Below are 22,616 nucleotides of genomic sequence, written 5' to 3' on the forward strand. Positions count from 1 at the left end.
TGAGGGCAGTTTTTGACCAGAAGAAAACGGTAAATAGTTGCGATGATTATTTTACCATTTATTTGAAACCACAATTTATTTGGAACATTTTTTTCTTATTTTCCCAAATTACATGTCCTTAAATTTTGTTTCACAAAATATTTACAAAAAGATCTTGTATACATTTTTTGTCAACCAGCTTTTTTAATACTTGCTTTTTTAAGCACATTGACCATTTTTAACACAAGTTGTAGCAGTCCAAGTCTATTTTTCATATAAAATGAATGAAAAAGCTTCACCCATTCCCAACATCCACCATCCCCCCCAACCCCACCCTTACATACACCCCCATTTTAACCGCTTGCAGTTTTGAGTGCTCATAAACTCTTTCCCACATGCTTACAGCTACAAACAGGAAGTTGAGAGCTCATGTGCTTGGTGCAGGAAGTGACATCAATCTGCAGGAAGTACAATGAAAGCATCCATCTCAGATGCTGAAGCAGTTTTCTTATTATTATTCTGTCTGTTGTCCATGAGGAGGTTCTGTGCATTCAATGCAGACTGCTCAAACCACGATCCAGACTTTCCTTTAAAGTTGGGAGCCTTCGTGAGAAATCATAAACCTTTGAAGATTTTCAATCCACAGTGTTAGGATTCTCTTCACGGCATTTACTTTGCAAAATAAAACAAAAAAAGAGGCCCCCTCCCCATCTTCACAATCATAGCAAAATAAAACAAAATGGCTTCAGAAACCCCCCTCCACAAGAAACCAGCAGCGTTTTCTCTTGGGCTACTGGCAGATTCTGTCCTGCTGGGTGGGGCCACGTTGGTTAACTGACTGAAGTCTGGAAAGGCCAACTCCCGGACTGCATTGAGCCAGACCACCCACCAACAGGAGGATGCCTGTGGCCAAAAAAAAAGAAGAAGAAAACCCCTGCAGGGATGTTTTCAAGCAACAACTTCCCTAAACATATCTCAGAGAAGATGAAGAACCCACAACTTTTAAAATGAAAAATAATAATAAAAATCTCCGGATCCAGACTTGTGACGTGCCAGACACTGCGTGATCCCGAATCTTAAAACCGTCTCAACTCGGGGGAGGAAGAGAAAAAAATCCGCTTGGTTTAAACAAAGGCCGACCACCCCCACTCGCCATCCCGCGGAAAAGGGGGCAGGGAGGGTGAGGAGGGAAATGAAACAAACCCCAGTTTCCCCAAATGAAACGACCTTCTGTGGGTCCACAGAATCTGCAGCAGTTCCAGAAAACCTCTGTCTCTTAAGTTTCATTTTAAAATAATGAAAAGAGCCAGGATTAAAAAACGCCTTCCCTTTTTAAAAAAACTAAAAATTGGGGGTGTGGTGTGCGGAGTGGGGGTCGTTAAGAAGGTAAGTGATGGAAGAACTGGGAGGGAAACCCAAAGAGAGGGATTGACCTCACTCATAAAGACAGACAGACACACACACACACACACACACACACAAATATATACACACAAACATAAACGTCCACACGTTATACTGACAACCCTGTGTGTGTGTGGGTGCGTGTTAATATGTGTTTGTGTGTATGCATTGCAGGAAACTAACTTTTTAGGCCACTGGCTGCAGTGGATGGTGCATTCCAAAATTCACCCAGTCAATTTTACCATTTTGCCAGACAACTAGACAGTCCCTCCAGTTTTTTGCCAATCAGAAAATTAATTTGTCATTTTTCCATATACATCTCACATAAAATGAGGAAAAAAGCAATGTAAAATCGCAAATCACATGTGCACTGTCCATTTGTTAACCTGCCTATTGAATCTCAATCGTGTGCAATATTGAACTATTTATTATAACTAGTGGGCTTGCTTGCTCTCTATTAATATTAGAATGATGAAAAATATTGTAAATAATTTGGGTTAAAGGGTTAAGGACAGACTCAGCTGTGCTTCATGAATTTCAGTGTTAATCAAAAGTATTTCATATCTATTTGTAAATGGATTAAAGCATCTAATAAATAGCATAGCTACAAAATTTGCTGCGTCTAAGTGAAGTCCAAGTTCAAAGGAAGTTCATATTTTGTGTAGAAATATTTAATGCCTAGCCTATTGAGACACAAAAATGACCAAGTTTAGGCTACTCCATGCAAATTGCCTGTTTTTATCATGTATTGCTATTTGAATTTTGTGAATATAAATTTAGCGAATATGAAATTTCTGTAAAAATGGTGATAAATTAAAAGAAGAAAAAGAAAAAAATGCACATTTTGGCACAAAAATCTGGACAATACCGCCACAAACTCAGTCATTTCACAAGAACAATCAGAAAGAAAATTCAGAATCCTGTGGGGACTGACTAGTGGTTACCTGCCAAAGAGGCTGGTAGAGCAGACAAACTCACCAGCCACAGGTAAAAATGACCAGCATTTGGCCGGCGTTCCTACCCTGCGTGTGTGTACGTGACGTGAGAATGTGCCCCTTCTTTCAGCATAACTCCAAACCCACTTCCGAAACAAAACAAAACAAAAACACAAAAAAGGAAAAACCCAATAAATCCCCCTTCCCGGCGAGGCGCGGAACTCCGGAAGGTTAACTGGTGACGTAGTGCTTGGTGGAAGATTGGCCGTAGAGGCCGTAGAAGTCGGGGTGCCTGTGCGGTTGTGAGTCCATCCAGTCCCGCATGGAGAGGCCCTGGAGCGACTGGGGCATGGAGGGGGCCGAGGGCAGCGGGTGAGAGTACTCCTGGGAGCTCACCGTCCAGGGGAAGGAGCCCGAGCGCGGGTAGGGCGGGTGGCCCCGGTGGTTGGACACGGAGGGGACCCCGGAGCAGTAGCAGTTGTCCACGGTGCACATGAGGATCTTGCGGCCGCCGTATTGGGGCAGCACCGTCTGCTGTGAGGAGGCGCCGTTGGGGTAGTGCGAGGGCGGGGGGAAGACGGGCCCCGGGTGCGGCCCCGCCTGGGAGCCCACCATGTGCTGGGCCGAGCCGCAGGGCCCCACGGGCTGGGAGGACTGGCCCTCGCCCGGAGCCGCGCCCTGGCCCAGGTACTGCTGCTTGGCCCCGGCCCCTGAGGATGGCTCCAGGAAGCCGGCGGCCCCGCCCTCGGGGAAGGCGGTCGAGTGCTTGCGCTTCTCCGCCCCCGATCCCCCCAGGCTGCAGGAGTACGCCGGAACGCTCTGGAGGAACTGGGCCGGGGCGCTGAACGGAGCTGGGGACACACGGAGTCCGTCAGACAGACATACAGACCAACAGACCAACCAAATCCTTACATAGCCAGGGACACCAATCAAGGATTGACCTTTTATGTCATTTTGGGTAACGCTTCATTTTAAGTCCTTGCTGTAAGGCTGACATAACACTGCCATACACATGACATAACGGCTGTCACAAGATGACATAACAGGTGATGATGTAAAACTGGTCATAACGTTTACCGATAAAAGTATGACAGTTTCATATCATTTGACATAAAAAAATAAAATAAATAGTCAATCCAATTCCTTGCCCATTTGTCTCCCTTTGTATTGTTTTTTCTTTCATTTTTATTGTCATTTGTTCTGATACCGTCTGACTTATGTCTTGTTCTGTTTTTCTGCTTTGGCAATATGCTTATATTCCAGTCATGCCAATGAAGCACGAATGAGCTGAACTGAGAGTGGGACAGACAGAGAACGTCTGGCACACAGAGTCAGGCAGGGAGACGGAGGTTTGGATAGACGGCAAGAGAATCAGACAGACAAGTTGAGAGAATTAAAGAGAGAGAGAGTTAAGAAGGGGAGAGAGCGAGAAAGAGACAACAAGCAGGACTGACAGCCTTAGCCTCTCAAAAACAACATCTCAAGGAAAAAACCGGTACCATTGTGCGTAACCACTTAACGAGGGTAGATTGGTGCGTAAAACCGATGACTATATTATGCTTTAGAAAAAGAACACAGCATTGCACTTTGCAAAAGATACTAGTATGCTTACTTCTATTGTACTGAAAGCAGTAGGGGAACAAAACACACACGTTTTGGCAAACAGACTTCCTCATTGTGTTCTGTTCCTCTGCTTTCAGTACGATAAATAAGTACACAAGTATCATTCTTTTTCTAGCCGCTTGTTAAAACTTTTAGAGTTTGGCCGTACCTTCCACCATTTTCCGCAGGTTCTTTTCTCTCTTGGAGATCTCAGACAGGAAGAGTTTGGAGTTGAGGTGACCCACTTTGTGAGGAGGAAGGGCGCTACCGACGCACGACTGTGACCTGGAACCAACAATCCGGTTAGCGTCACATGCAGGGAGAACCAGAGACGAGGAGAAAAGACTCAAATGTGACGTTGCTTGCTTACCTGTCCATTAATATCTTCACAGATTTTGTGTTCTGTAAAAAAAACACACAAAAAAACATTACGCACAGTTTTTCCTGCGTACTCTATGAAACACACGTATGCGTGCACAAACATATGCCTTATGTCGGACAATAATTGAAATTAATTAATGAAATTCCTGATTCATAACCATATAAACAAACAAGGCCGGCTAACAAGGCTACAGCCTGAACAGAAGAGCAGTGGAGGGGATTTATGATCAGATAACTGAGTAATATGCAAGGGACAAATTGTGTCTGGTAGGTGTGTGTTTGTGTTTGTGCTTGTGCTTGTGCTTTTTGGCATGTATAAGTACACAATATAAAAGTGTATGCGAGTGCTTGTATGTCTTGGAGAGCAAGCCTGGAAAAGAGAGAGTGTGCATGAGTGCATGGATACACATCTCAGAAGAAGCAAGGCAAGTGTGCGCGTGTGTGTAAGTGTGTGTGTGTGTGTGTGTGTGTGTGCACGTGTGCATGCACATGTGTATGTATAGCAGGGAGCTTCGGGGAGTTCGCTCCCAATAACATTTCCTTCCAGCAGCAGCTGAAATTAGCAGCGCTAAGAAACAGCAGCAATAACACAGGGGGCCGTAAGAGGCTCCATCCAGGCCTGTTATTCCGGGAGACCACTTAAAAGGCCCTCGCAGGGTGGTGCTGTGGGAAAATAAAATAAAACCAGCGGAGAGCATTTGCTTGGCCGCGCCTGGCTTTTATAAACCAGTTGTGTCATAAGCCCTGACTCACTGAAACTCACAAATAGGCCAGTTCCACTGGGTTCATCTACACTCCTCTAGTACTCTCCGTTTAGAACTACCCGTACACACTCAGTGACCATTTAATTAGGTACACCGGCTGCAGATAACTAATCAGCCAATAGTATGGCAGCAACTCAATGCCTAAAAGAATGGAGACATGGTCAAGAGGTTCAGTTGCTGTTCAGAACAAACATAAGACTGGGAAATACATGTGAACAAAGTGACTTTGACAGAAGGTGTACCTAACAAAGCGGTCACTCAGTTCATACTCAGTGTATACTTTTCTCCCTGGAAAAAAACCCTTAGCACCCTTTAACCCCTTCAGTCCCAAGCTCAATATGAAGTGGCTCCACCCAAATTCCAAGGGGTTTTGGCTTTGGTTGAGAAAATGTAGTGTGGTTTCAATAGGGGCTCAAAACAATAGTGTCGCAGTCATTTTGATTGTTTGATAAGAGTTCCATATGACTCTTGGGACTGAAAGAGTTAAGGAAGTGCTGGATGCCACACTGGCTGCTGACTCACTCTACCGCGGAGTATTTTGGGGGGGGGGGGGGGGTTGTCAGGGTGGGGTCGCTACGCCAACGGCACCTTCATGAAGTTGATGTCCTCGGCCTTGTCGAACACCACCTGGACGGAGCTCAGGAGCTTCTTGGCCTCCTGACGCCGCTCGTTCAGCTGCCGGGCCTGGGCCGAGTTCTCCTGGCAGAATTTGGACCGGGCCTTGTCCAGAACCTCCAGCGTCCGCCCCAGGTCCTCCTCCAGGAGCTGGTGGACCTTCTGGTACTGCACCCGCACCTCCTCCTTCAGCTGCTGCACCTTGTCCTGAGCAGGGCCGGGCAGGGCCATGTCACCATGGAGGACCCAACCATCGCATGTACACACGCACATGTAGGCTCACACACACGCACATGGGCACTAGGACTGGGCGATATAGCCATGGCGGTACAGCGAATATATTTTTTTTTAGCGCAATAAGTACTACCTCTGGCAGTGAGCGGTAGGTTTCGTTCCTTCTTTTTGATTTTAATCATAATTGATATGGTAACACATCTCCAAACTTCAGTGAAATGCTTCCGGGGAGAAAAACTACTGAACTATTAGTTTTGAAAAACACATCGCTTACATTTCATTACATTACTGGCACGGTTTTGCTCTTTATCCTTGCATGATTAAATAAAAAAAGACTGAAAGAAATCTAACACTGCATGCCGGAGGTAGTTGTTACTGCGCGTACAAAAAAAAAATTAAAAAATTTAAAAATATATATATATATATACTGCAACGGCTATATCGCCCATCCCTAACGTACACACCCTTTAAACCCTGCTAATGCAAACACACACATGCACACCTACATGCTATTCACCCAGCTGTCTCAAACACACTTAACCCAGTTCACACAAATAAAAATACACATACACACGCACAGGCACAGAAGGACACACACACCCATTTGCAAATACACTATTTGCTCGCAGGACGACATAGCATCCACTTATAGCGTGACACATCAATGATATTCAGGCGACAACACATTTCTCCACCATGGAATCATGCAATCAGAAATAAAAGCATCACTGTGTATATGTGGGGTGTGTGTATGTGTGTGTGAGTGTGTGAGTGTGTGTGTGAGAGAGAGAGAGAGAGAGAGAGAGAGAGAGAGAGAGAGAGAAGAGAAAGAGAGAAGGGGGAGGAAAGGCTTGTACCTCAACAAGACACTTGTCTGACTCCAGCTTGTATAGCTGCTCCTCGATGTCCTGCACTCTCTCCTCTATCTGGTCCTGCTGCTTCATCAGAATTTGCTGGGAGGAGGAAGAGGAGGAACAAGATGAGATGCCAGAAACACTATACTTGACATGCCCGACACCACCCTGAATGCGTGCGCGAGAGTGTTTGAGTGAGTAAGACACAGAGAAGAAATGAACGAGTGGAAACATAACAGAGTGCCTAATTTTGTCTCATCACCAGAGCACATGCAATAAGCTCCCAACAGACAGAAACACAAACACACAGGCCAAAACACACACAAACATACCAAAAGATACACACAAAGGCTCTGAACACTAATATGGTACTAATACTATAATAATACTGAATAGGTTGACAATGAGATCACCGTCCTTATCCAAACACAGAAACCAGACGATCTAGAAAACACACAGATGCAAACCCCCCCCCATTAGAGGCACAGAAAACACACATAGGCTCGAGCAGGCTGAAAATGGGAAAAAGATTATCCAATCACAATACGAGCGAAAAGGTGATTTATTGCAGCTGACAGTGGTTCGGCAGGCCTCAGCATGAATTAGCATTTTTATGCGTGGCACAAGAGGCAGTGACAAAACGCCCCTCTCTCTACGGCGAGCCAACTGTCCCGTCTGATGGAGTGAGCCGTACGAGTCGGCATCTGAAAGCGTGCCGCCCCCCCCCCCCTCACCCTCACCCCGCCCAAAACAAATGCCAATGACGCGGCTAACCAATGCCTGAACACGATAGCAAACCAGGTGACGGGTCAGGTGAAACAACACCCAAAAGAAATGCGAGGCGTGGCGTTATTCATAAAACATTAACGTTGTCTAAACCATGCTATTTTTTTTTCTCCCTCAAATCAACTGGGGGGGGGGGGGGGGGGGGGGGAAGACAAGTTGCAGCAGTTTTTAAGAATTCCACATATCCGTATATTAAAACTGTGGAACATTATCCTTCTTTCTGGAACATGTATTGTATCAAATTTCCACATTCTTGGCAGGTCTCTTTAGGCCTTATGGCACCCTCTCTTATGGCCATAGTTATTCTTTCAAGAAACAAACAACAACAAAATAACCCGACAGAAGGCACATTCGCAGTGCTTTTAGGCCGTTATGGATGAATCCTGCAAACACTAGACTGGGCTCAGCAGTGCGATCCAAAATTTCCTGTGAAAGATAGATCTGAGGATCTCTATGACAACCAAGTCTTTTTAATCAAGGAGAGGGATTTTAAAAAAAAACAGCTGCCAATAATGAGTATGATTCATAATTCAGAATAGCCCCTTCTCCTGTTTGATATTGATATCTTATTTTTCAAAGCTTCAGTTGAACCCCATCCACCCCCCCATCCACCCCCCACCCCACGTCCAGTCTGGCCCCCCAGACCAAAGGGTGTCAATCCCTTCCACTCAGTCCTAAGACTGGAGCACCACTATTAATTAAACCGTGAATGCCATCTCCTTTGACTTAAATAAATGCTATATGTAACAGGCAACCTCGACAGGGAGTGTAAGGTAGGGGGATGGATATACCTGCTGTCATGACAACAAAGTGATTTATTTATGGCTTTGCTTGTGTTTGTGTGCATGCGAGTGTGTGTGAGAGAGATAGAGAGAATTTCTAATTGTAATTATTGTAGTATTAATTATTGTCCATAGAGAGAGAGAGAGAGAGAGAGAGAGGTGGGGGGCTGGGGAAGTTGGCTGTAGGGTGACAGCTCTCACTGGCCATGAGGAGATATTCCTGTAGCCCCTGGCAACTGGGTCGTTTAGAGGGCAGGGATCTGGGGCCAGAAGCTCGGCTATCGGAACCAATGACAAACGTTCAGTGTCTCCCATGTCATTCCTGACACCATGGTGCATTCACAGCCCCATACATATAAAATGACTCACCTTGCCCCCTGCCCTGTTAATGTCCCAGCATGAATGCTAAACAACCCACAAGCTGCCATTTCGAAATAAGGCACTTCTGCCATAGCAGCTACGGTTGTCTTCAAAGTCATTCAAAACAGCTGGAGAAAAAAAACAATGCATACCAGCAGCAAGATATCTGCTCTCCGCTTTCCTTCTTGTTTGCTTTATCTTATCCGGTTTCTTTTTTCTTTTTCTTTTTTGAAATAAATTATCATATTGATCTTTTTCACAATTATAAGCCATTTTCTTATAACCCATTCCATAGTCTAACCTTCCATTTCAATCAATTTACCTGGCAATATGTCGTGCGCAGCGACCTCGGGCTTTTGGAACGATGCTACAGAGCGTAAATAACATGCGTATATGTTCCCCGAAGCCCACTGCACCCTATTGATGTAAATACCGCGACAGGACTTCAAAGGCCTTGTCATTCCCCATCATGGGAATACACGGTGACGCATTTGTGATCAATCCGGCCTCGCAGGACAGAACCTGTGTGTTTTATGCCGACAGGACTGACGAGGCCTTCCGCTGCGCACGCGTAGTGGAGAAAGCAGCAATCAGACATGCGATTCGGCAGCGAACATGCGAGAAGAGCCATTCGGATAGGAGACGGAAAACAAAACTCTGGAGAATTATTTTAGTCATGCAGTGCAACGGCTGCTTAAGAATCGGAAGGGGGTTGTCAGGTGGAGCGTCCGACAAGCGTAGCTCACTGGAAAGAAACGGCTGACTGTACGCGCTTCGGTGGACGCGCGCGCGATGGGACGGGACTACAAACGCGAGCGGTCACTCAAAGGGAGGATAATAAAAATTTAAAATCTGTAAGAAGACTTTAGCTTGAGTGTAAGTTACATGAGCAATACTAATATTATCTACCGGCCGGCGTGGGGATGAATGTCCCTTCCCTATGCTCCGTTATCAAAACCAATATCAGTTTGGAAAGAGAAACTAGATTTCAAATAAAACGGATCTTTTTTTTATTTATTTATTTTATTTTTTCTCTCGCATTGAAAACCTTGGCTCCAATTTAGTTCCAACCTTTAATCTCTCATATAAATCTCTAACCCATCAGAGGTGCTAGATAAGCTCCAGAGCGGAGTTATCAGCGTGGTACTTAAGAGCTCCATGGCTGCCTGTGACAGTTTCACTTCTAAAAGCAGAGAGCCAGAGCTGATCTATTTCTGCTGCTTTGCTCATCTGTGCGCTCTTGTGACTCAAAACGAGGAAGCCAGCTCTTTTACAACCTTGAAATGAGACAGCAAGAAGGGGAACAGGAAACATGACACCATTGAAAATGATCCCTTTTTAACTAAAACGATACCTGACCTGATCTGAAACCATTTCAAATATCGGCATAAAAAAGAAAAAATAAATCACTTTTGAGAAATATCCACATCACACATGACTCATAAACATTTATCTGTGAGGAGAGATTTGGAAATAATTATATTGGGATTGTACAGAACAATAAAAGCATAAGCCGTTCTTACGCTGGAATTGAAGACAAACAGAAATATGCATGTCATGGGGGTGAGGTCTTCCAAACCACACTGAAAATACATACGCAGGCTACATTAAAAACTATAGACTGATAACATTTCAATGACGTTAAAACCCTAACTCTACAAGGTTTTTTGCTGTTACAAAAGCACCACTGCCTGTAATGTTACACCCACTATATGGACTCCTTCCGCACGCTGCACCCTCAACACTGCTCTGGAACAACACCCTTAACACTCACATGCCAGGTGCAGGATCAGAATTAGCTTGACTGATTGACTTTGTACTCTTTCACTCTGTCACTTTCAGTCCCACACCCAAGACAGCAGATCTTAAACACACACTTTTACACAAATTACCCTGAAACTAGCCTGTGCATTCAAGAACTGCACAATTGTCAATTTACAGAGAGCAGGAAATCCGTTCCAAAACAGATATGGGTTCAGTTAATGAAACAAAGAAAGAAAAAATGAAATGTGAACTCTGCCCTCCCCCCCCTTCAAGGTGGTAGGTCCTGGACTTGGGCCCCTCTAGGCATTCTACATTAAATGGTCACCATGACTACAGAACACAGGTGTGTGACCCTTTACACAAGAGTGGAGAAGGCCCACACATGCTGCTCACTCACAGGCAACTCAACACACACTACAGCCAGAGTGCTCTCTAACACAATGATGAACTTTAATAATAATACTAATAGTAATAATAATTCACTGGCTGAAAAATCACATCCAGCAACAGTTATTGTACATTGAAGGCCTGCTAGCTTATGTCCTTCTGCAATGGAAATAATGTATGCGCTAGAAAACGCAAGCAATGTTCAAGGGAAAAAAAACAAAACCAAAAAAAGACAGTGTGGATGTGCACGCTTCTGCACGTGCATGTTAGAGGTCGCCAATCAGGCAAACAGGCAAAAAGGTTGAACACGGGCCGGGGGTGATGTGGCAAAACCAAACCTTGGGCTCGATGCCATAAAAACACCCCCGCACCGACAGAAAGTAGCAACACGAGATTTCACTTTCCTCAGCTGAGATCTACATAAAAATATGCAGGCTGGGGGGGGGGGTGCAGTCCGAGAGGCGGCTCATCTAAAAATCCCCTTTCCTGAACTCCCAGGCGGAAAGGAACACCCTTCTTCAGAAATGACGCTGCGGTTTCGCTGGTCCGTCTCAGCGTGACGGCACTTGCTGACGGTACGTAAACACCAGCTGCTGAAATGCAGTCAGGCCTGACGGGGTGGCCATCTTTGTGTAAATCCCTCATGCAGGAACCAGGACTGTATGATGTAGCACGTCGCTCCTGAGGCGACTGGTCTCAACCCCGGAAGCTTGTTACCTCAATGACACAACGACTCTCTTTTCAAGGAGTGTGGCCCTACCTTAACGGCAAACACACACCTGCCAATGAGCAAACGCAGGTCAACGCACAAACATTCATGTATATATGGTGTGCGCGCGCGCACACACACACACCCGCACACACCTGCACACACACACACACACACACACACACACAGACACGTATACACACATACATGTGCGCCGGGCATACGTGACAGAGTGCACAGTTGCCTACAGACACAAATACCTGACTGTAGACACAATTGAATGCCGTGCACAGAGATGCACGTCCTCTCACACCACACACGCAGTCCTGGGAGAAAAGAGACGGTCCTTTTCATGCACGGCTCTTTTTTGTTTTTGGTTGCTAAGAGCCCGTGGGAGGCCCAAGCGTCAGACCAGCTCTATGGAGAGCACGGTCTATGTCACTCCTTTCTCTCTCTCCCCCCCCGTTTGCATTTACGCTGGTGCAGAGTCAGGTTCGACCCGGGGTTCGAGAAAACTTCATTTAAACTCCATCAGGGACGACCGGAGTAGCTTTCGACTGCCGAAAAAAGGAACGGGCGGGCGTCCTGTCAGTCTGTCTGTGGCAGGAAGCTCCGGACAAAGCAGCGATGCAGCCCTCAACCCCCCCTCCCCCCAAAAAAACCGACCATGTCGAGAGGGGAGACGCATCACTCGAGCGAGACCCTCCACCCCCGGGCGAGCTCGAAGCTGCCGAGGCCAAGCCCCGCCCACCGGCACATCTCCCAGACGCTTATCGTCCGCGGAGAGAACACAGAGGCCCTTGTGGGAAAGCAGCGAAATGATAAAAGCAGAAATTCATAAAAGGTTAAGAATAACAGGCCCGGGCTCGTGTGTATTCCAGCTGTGTTGTCTTCGCCATCATTCACTGGCACCTCTTTACCTCGGTGCCTGTGTCGCCCCTGTGTTACAAATAACACTAGCAAAAAAATACTAGCAAAACATATGGTCAGAATTTATATTACAGTTATAATACATGGCATGCTTTGAAAATATCTCAATATGTTTTCCCCATAATATCCCATTCTGGATTTGAACATATGAAAACATCCACCACATTTTCTCTCTCTCACTAAGAGGGAGAAGCCTGACGCATTAATCAGCCTCCCTCAGCTGAACGTCCTCATTTACATGCCAATGGTGATCATTTTCTTTTCACAGCGTTAGCAAAATGTTTTTTTCCCCCAAACCAAACAAAGTTTCAGTTCAGTTTTGCACCTCCTTTTACCAAACACACGCACACAAACACACACACCATGAAGCTTTGAAGTGGGAGGATCTAAGACTGTGACCTAATTGTAGTGACTGTAGGATGCAGGCTGGGCAACAGGGCCAGAGGCTGGAACCTAATACCAAGTGGGGGTGTAATATAACATCTATGCAGGCAGGGCTGGATTTATCTCGGGGGGGGAAAGGCCGGGTCCAGATTACTGTCATCTCTGCCCTCGTCTCTTCCGCCACGGCCCAGCCGCGGGTTGGGCGAGTCCATCTCGGGCCTCGCTCTCGGCTGCCCGCGCCCTGCGGACATTCGGAAGGGCGGCAGGCGGTCCACTCCTCCCTCAGTCTTATCACGGAATGCCAGACCGCTTTTCACCGGAGAACAATATTTCTGTTTTTTTTGTTTTGTTTTTTTTACAAAAAATAATAACACAAAGAAAAACCAAATAAACCCCAACCTAAACAAAAAAGGGTACGAAGGAAATTAAAAATGCTTGTTAATGGTCAAAAGTAAAAAAACAGAAACTGCTGCATCACTTACAGCCCCATCTGGCACAGATGCCACCATTTCCTGTTTTTTGGGGAGTGACTCTATTGAGAGCTCTACCCAGCCCCGGTCCATGCGCTGGCTAGGTCAACGCTCCCAGGAGACGGAAGCTGAGTCAGAACAGATTAGGGATAGCTACATTAGAGAGAACCTCCTGCATTTGCCATTCACCATTTTAAAACTGACATCACTCCTCTGCTGCCGCTTTGGTGGATGGGCTCACACTGGGCCTTGTGTTTAGGCTGCCGACCTGTGTGTGTAGGCCAGGGTTTCAAACAAGCGCTGCAAGGGGCCTCACTATGTAGGCAAATCTCTCAACTGCATCCCCCAACTACAATCACACTCTAGATTAGATTCAGGAGGAACCAACTGTCAAACATAGGGCAGCCAGCCAGCCAGTTTCTAGCAGTCCGACAAGAGGCTAAATTTGTATGCAGGATGGTAAAAGCACAACACACACACACACACTAAAATGTGTTATGGCAATGTATTTTAAATATAATGGCTCAGGGTCAAGGAAATATTTTTTTAAAAGCAACAGAAAACAAACAAAAAAACCCTTTACACTTGTGTCAGACAATATACCGAATCTCTCGATTTTTCCAGGCTTCTTTGGGTTCTGCACAAGGACACACCTGTGTCTGGGAGATAAGCACAGAGAGGCTCCTGCATTGTTCGAGACTCTACCCATTTGTTTATCCTTCCAATGGAAGTGAATAGGAAACGAGCTGAAATGCATCACAATTGAAAATTCATATACCCAAGGGAAACCCACTCCAATTCAATCTTTTACCAATTCAACTTAGCACACTGAATCGACTTCATGACAACAAGGAAAGTGGAGAAAGGGATTGGGTATTGCTTACGGTTTTCACGGGTTGCAATACGTGTGTGTACTTTTAGTTAGTTGCCAGCACCATAAAGGTAAAAATGCACAATTCACAAACTTTCAAACGTCCATTCTACCCAATACTCATTGCGCCAGCCTGAAGATTAATTTAGGGAACAGAAGGAGCGGAAGTCTGTCGAAACCACATGCATCTGGGGGGGATATTTCACCAGCGAATCCAGCTGGTGAAATATTTCTATGTCAAGTGGGAACCCCGAAGAAAATACGTAAAATGTATGTATATAATTGATAATATACCCTTACTACGGGTGATGGTGACTACGGAGTCAGAGCAGCAGATCTACCACAACACAGTAGGCTAGGCTATATGTGTGACTACTTTTATAATGCTTGGGGTATGCTTTGGTAGAGTTTACTTACTCTGATGTCGTTGCGCCGGACCTCCACGTCGCAAACGTCATGGCCGTTGATGGCAGCGCATCTGGAGAAGCAGCAGTACTGGCAGACGGCCACTTGCTCCGCTTCACAATGATACAGTCTGTATTCATCGTGCTGAGAACAACTCCAGGCCCGTACATCCTCGGCCTCGACTAGCAAGTGACCCGGATTGGAGGAAGGTTGCTGAAGGTGTGTCTGAACGTGGGACTGGCAGCATGGTGCATTGCAGCGGAGACAAACTTTCTGCGCCGGGAGCGGTGGCCCTCGCCGACAGAGGATACATTGTAATATTGCAGGTGGTTTGTCCACATTCAGTGCGTTAAATTTTTCTACGATGTTTGATAATTTATGATTCTTTTCCAAGCTTGGTTTCTGGTTGTAGGCGTGGTTGCACTCCGGGCAACGCACCATACCCGTATCTTTCGACCAGGCCTCGCTGATACATCCACGGCAAAAGTTGTGTTTGCAAGGCAGCTGTATGGGTTCAGTAAATACGTGCAAACATATGGGGCAAATGAGCTCCTCCTCGAAGCAATTTTTCCAGTTTTCAGCCATCTCAACTCTTCTGAGAAACTTCCGGCTAAATTTCGCATTAATTGGCTAGCTGACAGAATGTCCTTTAGAGAAAAGAAATTTAGAAAAAATGACGCCTTCTGACTGTCGTTAACCTAAGTAATGTTCCAGTTTTACACGAATCGACAGTCCAAGCAGGACGGGTTATAGTCCAACTGAAGTAGGCTAATATGTCGTGTCTTTATTTATGAATTATCTAGGCTAGCTAGCTAGCTACTCAGTAAAATCCTCGGAAGTCCATTCAGGAAGGCTGATAAGAATTCCTCATGAAGCCACGGGGGCGCTTCTTCCACTCTTGAGGTCGGAGGAATCAAATTCCACAGCAGAAAACAAAACCAACCGACTTCGATTTGATGTCTAATATTAATTGATGTGCTTTAATAAACGAGTCTTTCGCCCTGTTGTAGGCTACTGTACACTAACGAGAGACGTAGCCTAGCTCTTCAACCCAGATCAAAAGCTTTTGCGAGGCTACTAAATTTTTCTCCAATGAATCCCCAACTGTGACGAAGTACAATGCTGCGCAGGCATCCAAGCAGCTTTTTAAGCTACATTTGTGCTAGCAAAGGCACAATAACTGACGAAAAGGAGCACATCAAAATACTCGTTGGTTTTAAAATCCGTACAGATTAGGCTAAATCTCTGATGAAAACGAACATTCCAAATTTCGAGATCCGATTTCGGAAAAAGGACGTAGCTTGCCAGCTAGTTGCCTCCCTTTTCCCGAACGATGGGTTTCCCAGGATGTCGACACCTCGTATAGAACCAACAACATCAAAGTAAATCTAAAATCTTCGTCGACGAAACAGTAATGGAATTCAGAATAATCTAGAATTAGCTCATTACGATGCAACAATTACGTTCAGCGCAAACGAATAGGAATTAACCGTAGCTACATGAATGCTGATGACACCAACCCCCACATTTTCCCTGGCTCAGCGCGTAACTATGTATCAGTGATCCCTGTCATTCTTATTTACAACAATGCTGGGAAGAAAACCGGCACATTGTAACAAAATGCATAGTTATTTATTGTCAGAGTTGTTTTTACTTTTTATAGGTGGGCCTATTTTGAAGTTAATCTCTCTAGACGCGAATACGCTTGCGACTGCTTGTTATCTAACAAAAACAAAACAAAAACAGATCTTTTTAGGTATAATCGGAAACGTATGACCTTAGAAAACTACCCTTAGCCCTTAAATCATGTATCACGTAGCAGCATCAGTCGGGCTCGATTCCCAGAAATAACTAGCAACAGTACAGCTATGTTTTAAAACAACGTAACCTAGCTATTAAAATATCCGATCACATAAAAAATCGATCTGTACACAAGGCCTCTGCCATTTCTTTACTTATTGTGAGTTAACATGATTTTATAAAAGTATTTGATTTCCAAAAATAAACATTTAGAATATATTCATCGTAAGTCGATAGTCTATAACATACAGCATTATCTATTCATTTCTAGACATTTTAATTCCCTCCCAGCATAAAAGGAAATGGACCTGGTTAAACGCTGCTTTTAATGACGCTAGCTCGACAGGCAGATAATGTGTATAAGTAAATGAACACAGCTCCTGATACCGTGATCAAGAAAACCTATTAACAGCACAGATAAGCTACGTTCTTTTCCTCTGTTCGGCCCCCTTCGGCTCTGGTCTGGCAGCTAGTTCGCACCTCACCTAGCTGACACAATTACCTATCTGTCTTAATTTAACTACGCGAAATAATTCTCCAGGAGACAGTGATTTACTATTTTACCACCATTCCTCTCCTAGGAATACACCTTTCCGACTGTACAGTTACAAACAATAGCCAGGAAACGAAGTGTCCAATTTTGATGTTTAACTTGTATAAAAAATAATTGGTACCTTTTTTTGCTCTTAAAGGGGACAGCGTCGTTTTGCCCTTGTTATCGGTTGCTGTCATCAGCCATTTTGTTTTCTTTTTAAATGGGTAAAAAGCGCCGTTTATGTTTATTTTTCAACCTCCTCTCGCTTGCTTTCTGTTTATAAAAAATAAAAACGAAAATAATCAAAATGCTTCACAAATTCTCCTGCGCATATATTTCCGTTGGACACGAGTTCTGTCATAAATCCAGTCGACTCTCTTTATGGTTTAGTCCAGTCCGCATGAGTTATTATTTATGATTTTTTTTCTTTCTTTAAAGCAGGCTTTGACGAAGAGAGGAATGCAGGCACTGAACTGCGAGGCTCAATACAGCTCGCATTAACACCTCCCTCCCCGGGTCACGTGATATGTCCTGAATTGATACACTAAGCCAGGAGGAGTTGAAGAGGCCGAAGGGGCGGGGTCTAAAATTAAACGGGCAAGGCTTTCTTCTGGCAAAATCGTATGGATTTCTCCAGGAATGAGCAAGGGCATTTAAAATGAATTCATGGTAATTCTCTTTTCCCCCTTTGTTCTTACCAAAACTGAGAATTGCACCACTGTCCTAGTTCCTATGGCGTTGGTCTTCAGCAAAGTATTTTCTTTCAAAAATTGACTTAAATAAAATAAAAAATAAAATAATATATAGTGATCACTTGTTTCTATGTTTGTTTGAGAGCTTCAAAAGATTACTGGTTATAATGTATGGTTTGATGTAGAGTAGATGATAGTAATCTCATTCTCTGAAAGTTTTCTGTTACCACAGCTTTTATTTTTGTCTGAAGCTGTATATTTTTCCTGTGAAACCCACATAGTAAAGATGAATGCAAGCCACGTATACACAATACATTGCTTTGAATGTGTGTGTGTGTTGTATGTAAAATGCATTTCTAGACAAATATAATATTCTAGCTGCACATTGGAGTATATCTCACATTATAAACCCCAGATATGCTGAATGTTCAAAGGAATACAGGCTGGCTAATGGCACCTTCGTCTTGTTGGAAAGATGTTCAGGCCTCATACCTTGGTGCTGCAGTTGGGGAGACATCAATAAAAGCAAGGTGCTTATACAAGACATTATTAAATCAGTGCATGGAGGAGGGGGAGGGGGTTAGACTGAATTCTTAAAGAAAATGACACCTACACTCAATAATACAGTTTGGACAAGAAATGAGCTGGAAATTTAAAAGGGCAATACCATATAAAAAACAAAGGACTTTAAGGTGGTGCTTTTTTAATTTTAATTCTTTTTTTTGTTGTTATTTATAAACAATTATAAACAATTGTTGTAAACAATTCTTTAAAGCTGCATTGCAAAGGAGAATGAGCTATTTGGATGCCGTTAAGACAATACCAAAACGGAAATATATACAGTATACATATGGCACTGTATTCATTAAATGGGTCCCTCTGAGTGGGGTTGTCATGTCATGTTTTGTCTTCTCAGCATCTGGTCAGCGATTCAGTTCCAGACACCTAATAATTTACAATGCAATATGTGTACAGGGACTGCTGCAGACATTGTCTGCAGGGTTTTTCTTCAGTGTGCTTCAATCGCACAGGACTGTCGTCAGAGGCGCTCGAGACTCATCCCTACCTTTCATAGCATGAGTCCCATCACTGTGACCTCAGTGTTTGTCTGCAGGAGATTGCAGGGGGTGTTGTTCCTCCCCCTCCCACCCACCATTGACCAGACCAGACTCATTCCCTCTCTGCACTGAAATGGCAGTTGAAATGCCTGACCCTGATGCTGTTTGCACAGGGAAGCAATACCGGCCCTGGGTGCTTTTTTTTTTTTTTTTCTTCAGTCCATGTCTTGGAATGTCTTTCCATACCAAGACAACCATGGCTTGCCATTGTAAATATTTTCTCTGACCATTTACCCTATCCCCCTACACACAGGAGAATGAACAGTCTGCCTTAGGTTTAAATTTTTTTATTTATTTTTAATTATTATTATTATTTTTTTACATTTGCTCTTGAACTGAACATGGTTTGTTGCTTACACTGCTGGTCACTGAAAAGGAAACGGCCAGATCACAACAAATCTTCAATCATTCGTTTCACATTTTATATTTTTATTATTTTATCTGATCAGCATTCATTGGCAACATCAGGTTTTTTAAATGTATTGCTGTAATCTACCGCCATAGTAGTAGATTACTAGCTCTAGTACAGTGGTTCTTAACCTTATTGGAGGTACTAAACCTTGCAAGCTTCATCAGTGCATTCACCGAACCCTTCGTAATTGGAAAAATAAAATATGATTTCTTCAAAACATAGGTATATATTTTATGACCCCTGCCGAACCCCTGAGACTGTCTCAATGAACCCCTGGGGTTCGATCGAACCCAGGTTAAGAACCACTGCTCTAGTAGTTTCAGTTCAGCTCAAGGTGAATAGACCTTGTAGCACTAGTAGCAAAATTTAATTTAAACTATTAATGTTGTGCATTTTAATTACTCATTTAATTGCTTCTTATATGACATTGAGAATACCAGAAGCAACTTCAACTGGAAGGCTACCCTATGATATGGTTTATTTACTTGTCCTGTCATTTGCGATTTGTGTCCCAATGGGTGTTATTCATTTTCAGTACCGTTCATGGTTGTTCATAAAAACAAAAACATTACATAAATGGAGAATTGTGACACACACAGGCCTCCTTCCTGTAGCCCCACTTTCCCACATTCGCATGTGGCCTGCTTCTGTAGGCAGAACTGTGATTAGAATCAGTGCAATACTGGTATTCCCATGCAGATAAGGCAAAGGGTTTGGTAGGTTAGAGGAAGGGGGGTTTTGGTTTGAAAGGGGTGGGCTATTTGGTGGGTCAGTTCCCTGTACCCTTTCACCTCCATGAAGACTTGGGTCAGAAGTGAAATCACGGGCCCTCTCTCCGATGGCTGGTATAAAAGGCGCCGAATCACCGAGCTGAGCTCATTACCATTCGGTGCAAAAGGTCACTGTCATCACAGGAAGGCAGACAGAGCGGTCTGTGTCACGCAGATGGAAAACACTGAACTGCAGGAATTAAGCAGTGGCAGCACCCTCTGGGTGTGGTTCAATGTGCTTATAAGCGAAGCGTTACAAGTGACAAAAAGCTGCCAGCCATCCAGAGCAACGCGGAACAAGCCAAAGATCTTGATTTTTAATGAAACTATGCAACAAGGACCGACTGTGAGGCCATTCATAGCAGATTAACAGCCAGAAGTAGCCAGAGGAAATGGAACACAATGAAATGAGCGAAATGACAAAATTAAAAATATAGGCTACTAATAAATAGCCTAGATATGTATATCTTAACTCAGATGTTGCCCCTTTAAGACACAAGGCACGTTTGTCTTGACTGCAAACACGGCTACTTCCAGGATACACAAAAGCAGACAGTCCCTCAGGAAGGTGTCGTATTTCTCGGAAGTTCCCTACATGTCATAGGCAGGTACGGTAGGGATTTATTGGAAGCTGCGTGACCATTAATCACCCCGGGTTTACTAATCTCAAATAACTAACAAAATATTTTAATATGTAATTGTTCTAGGAATGTGTTGCCCTGATTAAAAAAGTCTACCACTTGGTCGATTTGAAATGTTACCAATTCATAACAACACAAAAAGGACATTATACCACCCAGATTCTTTCCTTGTGACGTAGGCTACATAATTGCACATACCCGGGGGTTGCTAAACAGTAGGCTACACGCAGAACCGATGGAAGTGAGTCATTTCCTGTGCAAAGAGTTCATAGTTCTTTAGTCACCAGTGAACTCCTTCTTGCTCTCCCCTTCCCGAAAGAGGGAAAAGAAACCTACATCCCGGACAAAGAGAAGTGCTGATACCTCAAACAAACATTTACGCGTAAAATAGGCTTCAAAATCAGCGGCTATGTATTCATGTCTTTAAAATTATGGTCGATAAAGCGCTTTGGAAGTCTACTTAAATGTGCGGGAGGGGTACATTTATTTTGGTGGATGAGGATGACTGACTGACTCATCTCGTTAAAGAATAATGTATGAAGCTTGACTTAGTCAGGAAATATGTTGTGGGTTATTAAATGAATACCAAGGAATAAGTAAATCTGAACAGTGGTTAAGTCAGATTTAGGCATGATTTATGTCCAACATACATTGGGCTCCAGACTTACTGGTACCCTTGCTAAATATGCGTAAAAAATATTAATAAATAATAATATTATTTTCCAACTTGTAGTGTGCTTTATTAATGATTCAATGGAATCAACCAAAATCTTACATTCTTCAAATAAATAAATAAATTTCCCCATAAAACAGGTTTTTGGCACCCCGGTTTAATACAGCCATGAGTCTTTATCATTTGTGATAAGGTTAGGGAACACATGGGCCATTGCAGAACATTAATGTTATTTTCCTCTTTTTCCACCAAATATATCAATGTGTGTATGGCAAAACATTCAATTTTGGTCTCATCTTATTATAGCACTCTCTTCCAGTCATAATTCCAATGATGTTTCGTAAACTCAAGATGCTTGGTTTTGTTTACATTACATTACATGAATGGCAGTTGGCAGAGGCTTTTATCCAGAGCGATGAACAGTTGACTAGATTAAGCAGGAGACAATCCTCCCCTGGAGCAATGCAGGGTTAAGGGCCTTGCTCAAGGGCCCAATGGCTGTGTGGATCTTATTGTGGCTACACCAGGGATCGAACCGGCAACCTTGTGGGTCCCAGTCATGTATTTAACCAGTACGCTACAGACCGCCCTGGTTTTTGAGTCTTGGTGGCCCCAAGATATCTCTACAATTTTTAAACTGTGATCCTTGGGTTCTTTATGGCCTCCCTCACCATCTTCCCTAACATCCATGGGTACAACATGCAGTTGTGTCCTCTTCCTGGTAAGTTTGCAACCATTGCATTGGTTGATTCCATTAACATGTTTTATTAATGCCCTTACATTACGTGGTATGTTTAACCATGCATTTTTTTTGTACCCATTACAAGACTTGTGATTGTCAATTACCATCTGTCTCTTCTGAATTGACAGTTTTTTGGCTTTTCCCAGGCTGAGGGATGACAAAGGGATTTTGCATGCTTGGTACCTCATTTCTATACTCTAGTGAAACAGGAAGTCTTGAAATGACACAATATATTTCATTTAGACTGAGATGAAATTAAATAAAATCATATTGACAATTTAACTTAATTTTATTTAAAATCATTTTTATGCCTATGGTTTTCATAAAAAAATTTGATTACTTAATGAACCATAATAAACATCAACATTGTTTTACCATATAGCATATAGATTATTATCTTTGTGGTTTATTATATGGTACCTTTTTTCTTCACTTCTATTAAGGGTACCAATAATTCTGGAGCACACTGTAATTACCACACACCCAACCATTTAGTAGCCTATGTAGAAATTTGTTTTGAGTGAAACATATATTGCATTACATTTTTACATTAATGGCATTTGGCAGACGTTCTTATCCAGAGTGACATACAGTTGATTATAAGAAAGGTAACTGTG

The 22,616-nt window shown here is 43.6% G+C and overlaps 1 protein-coding gene across 1 annotated transcript; it reads right to left on the bottom strand.

Moving 5' to 3' along the window:
• Positions 1 to 45: 45 nt before the first annotated feature.
• trim8b (tripartite motif containing 8b) lies at positions 46 to 17,450 on the bottom strand. The gene is made up of 6 exons (XM_061230702.1): positions 14,629 to 17,450; positions 6,772 to 6,867; positions 5,654 to 5,887; positions 4,291 to 4,322; positions 4,090 to 4,205; positions 46 to 3,169 (listed from the first exon to the last, which is right to left on the bottom strand). The coding sequence occupies exons 1-6, from the start codon at positions 15,199 to 15,201 to the stop codon at positions 2,550 to 2,552; spliced, it is 1,671 nt and encodes a 556-aa protein (XP_061086686.1). The 5' UTR covers positions 15,202 to 17,450; the 3' UTR covers positions 46 to 2,549.
• Between the last annotated feature and the right edge of the window lie 5,166 nt (positions 17,451 to 22,616).

Source organism: Conger conger, chromosome 2 (genome assembly GCF_963514075.1).
Source record: "Conger conger chromosome 2, fConCon1.1, whole genome shotgun sequence".
Taxonomy (NCBI): domain Eukaryota; kingdom Metazoa; phylum Chordata; class Actinopteri; order Anguilliformes; family Congridae; genus Conger; species Conger conger.

Coding starts and splice junctions, on each gene's coding strand:
- trim8b (XM_061230702.1), bottom strand. CDS start 15,201: ATGGCTGAAAACTGGAAAAATTGCTTCGAGGAGGAGCTCATTTGCCCC. Junction 6,868..14,628: donor TCCGGCGCAACGACATCAGA/GTAAGTAAACTC, acceptor TCCTCCTCCCAG/CAAATTCTGATGAAGCAGCA. Junction 5,888..6,771: donor CAGACAAGTGTCTTGTTGAG/GTACAAGCCTTT, acceptor GGCCCTGCTCAG/GACAAGGTGCAGCAGCTGAA.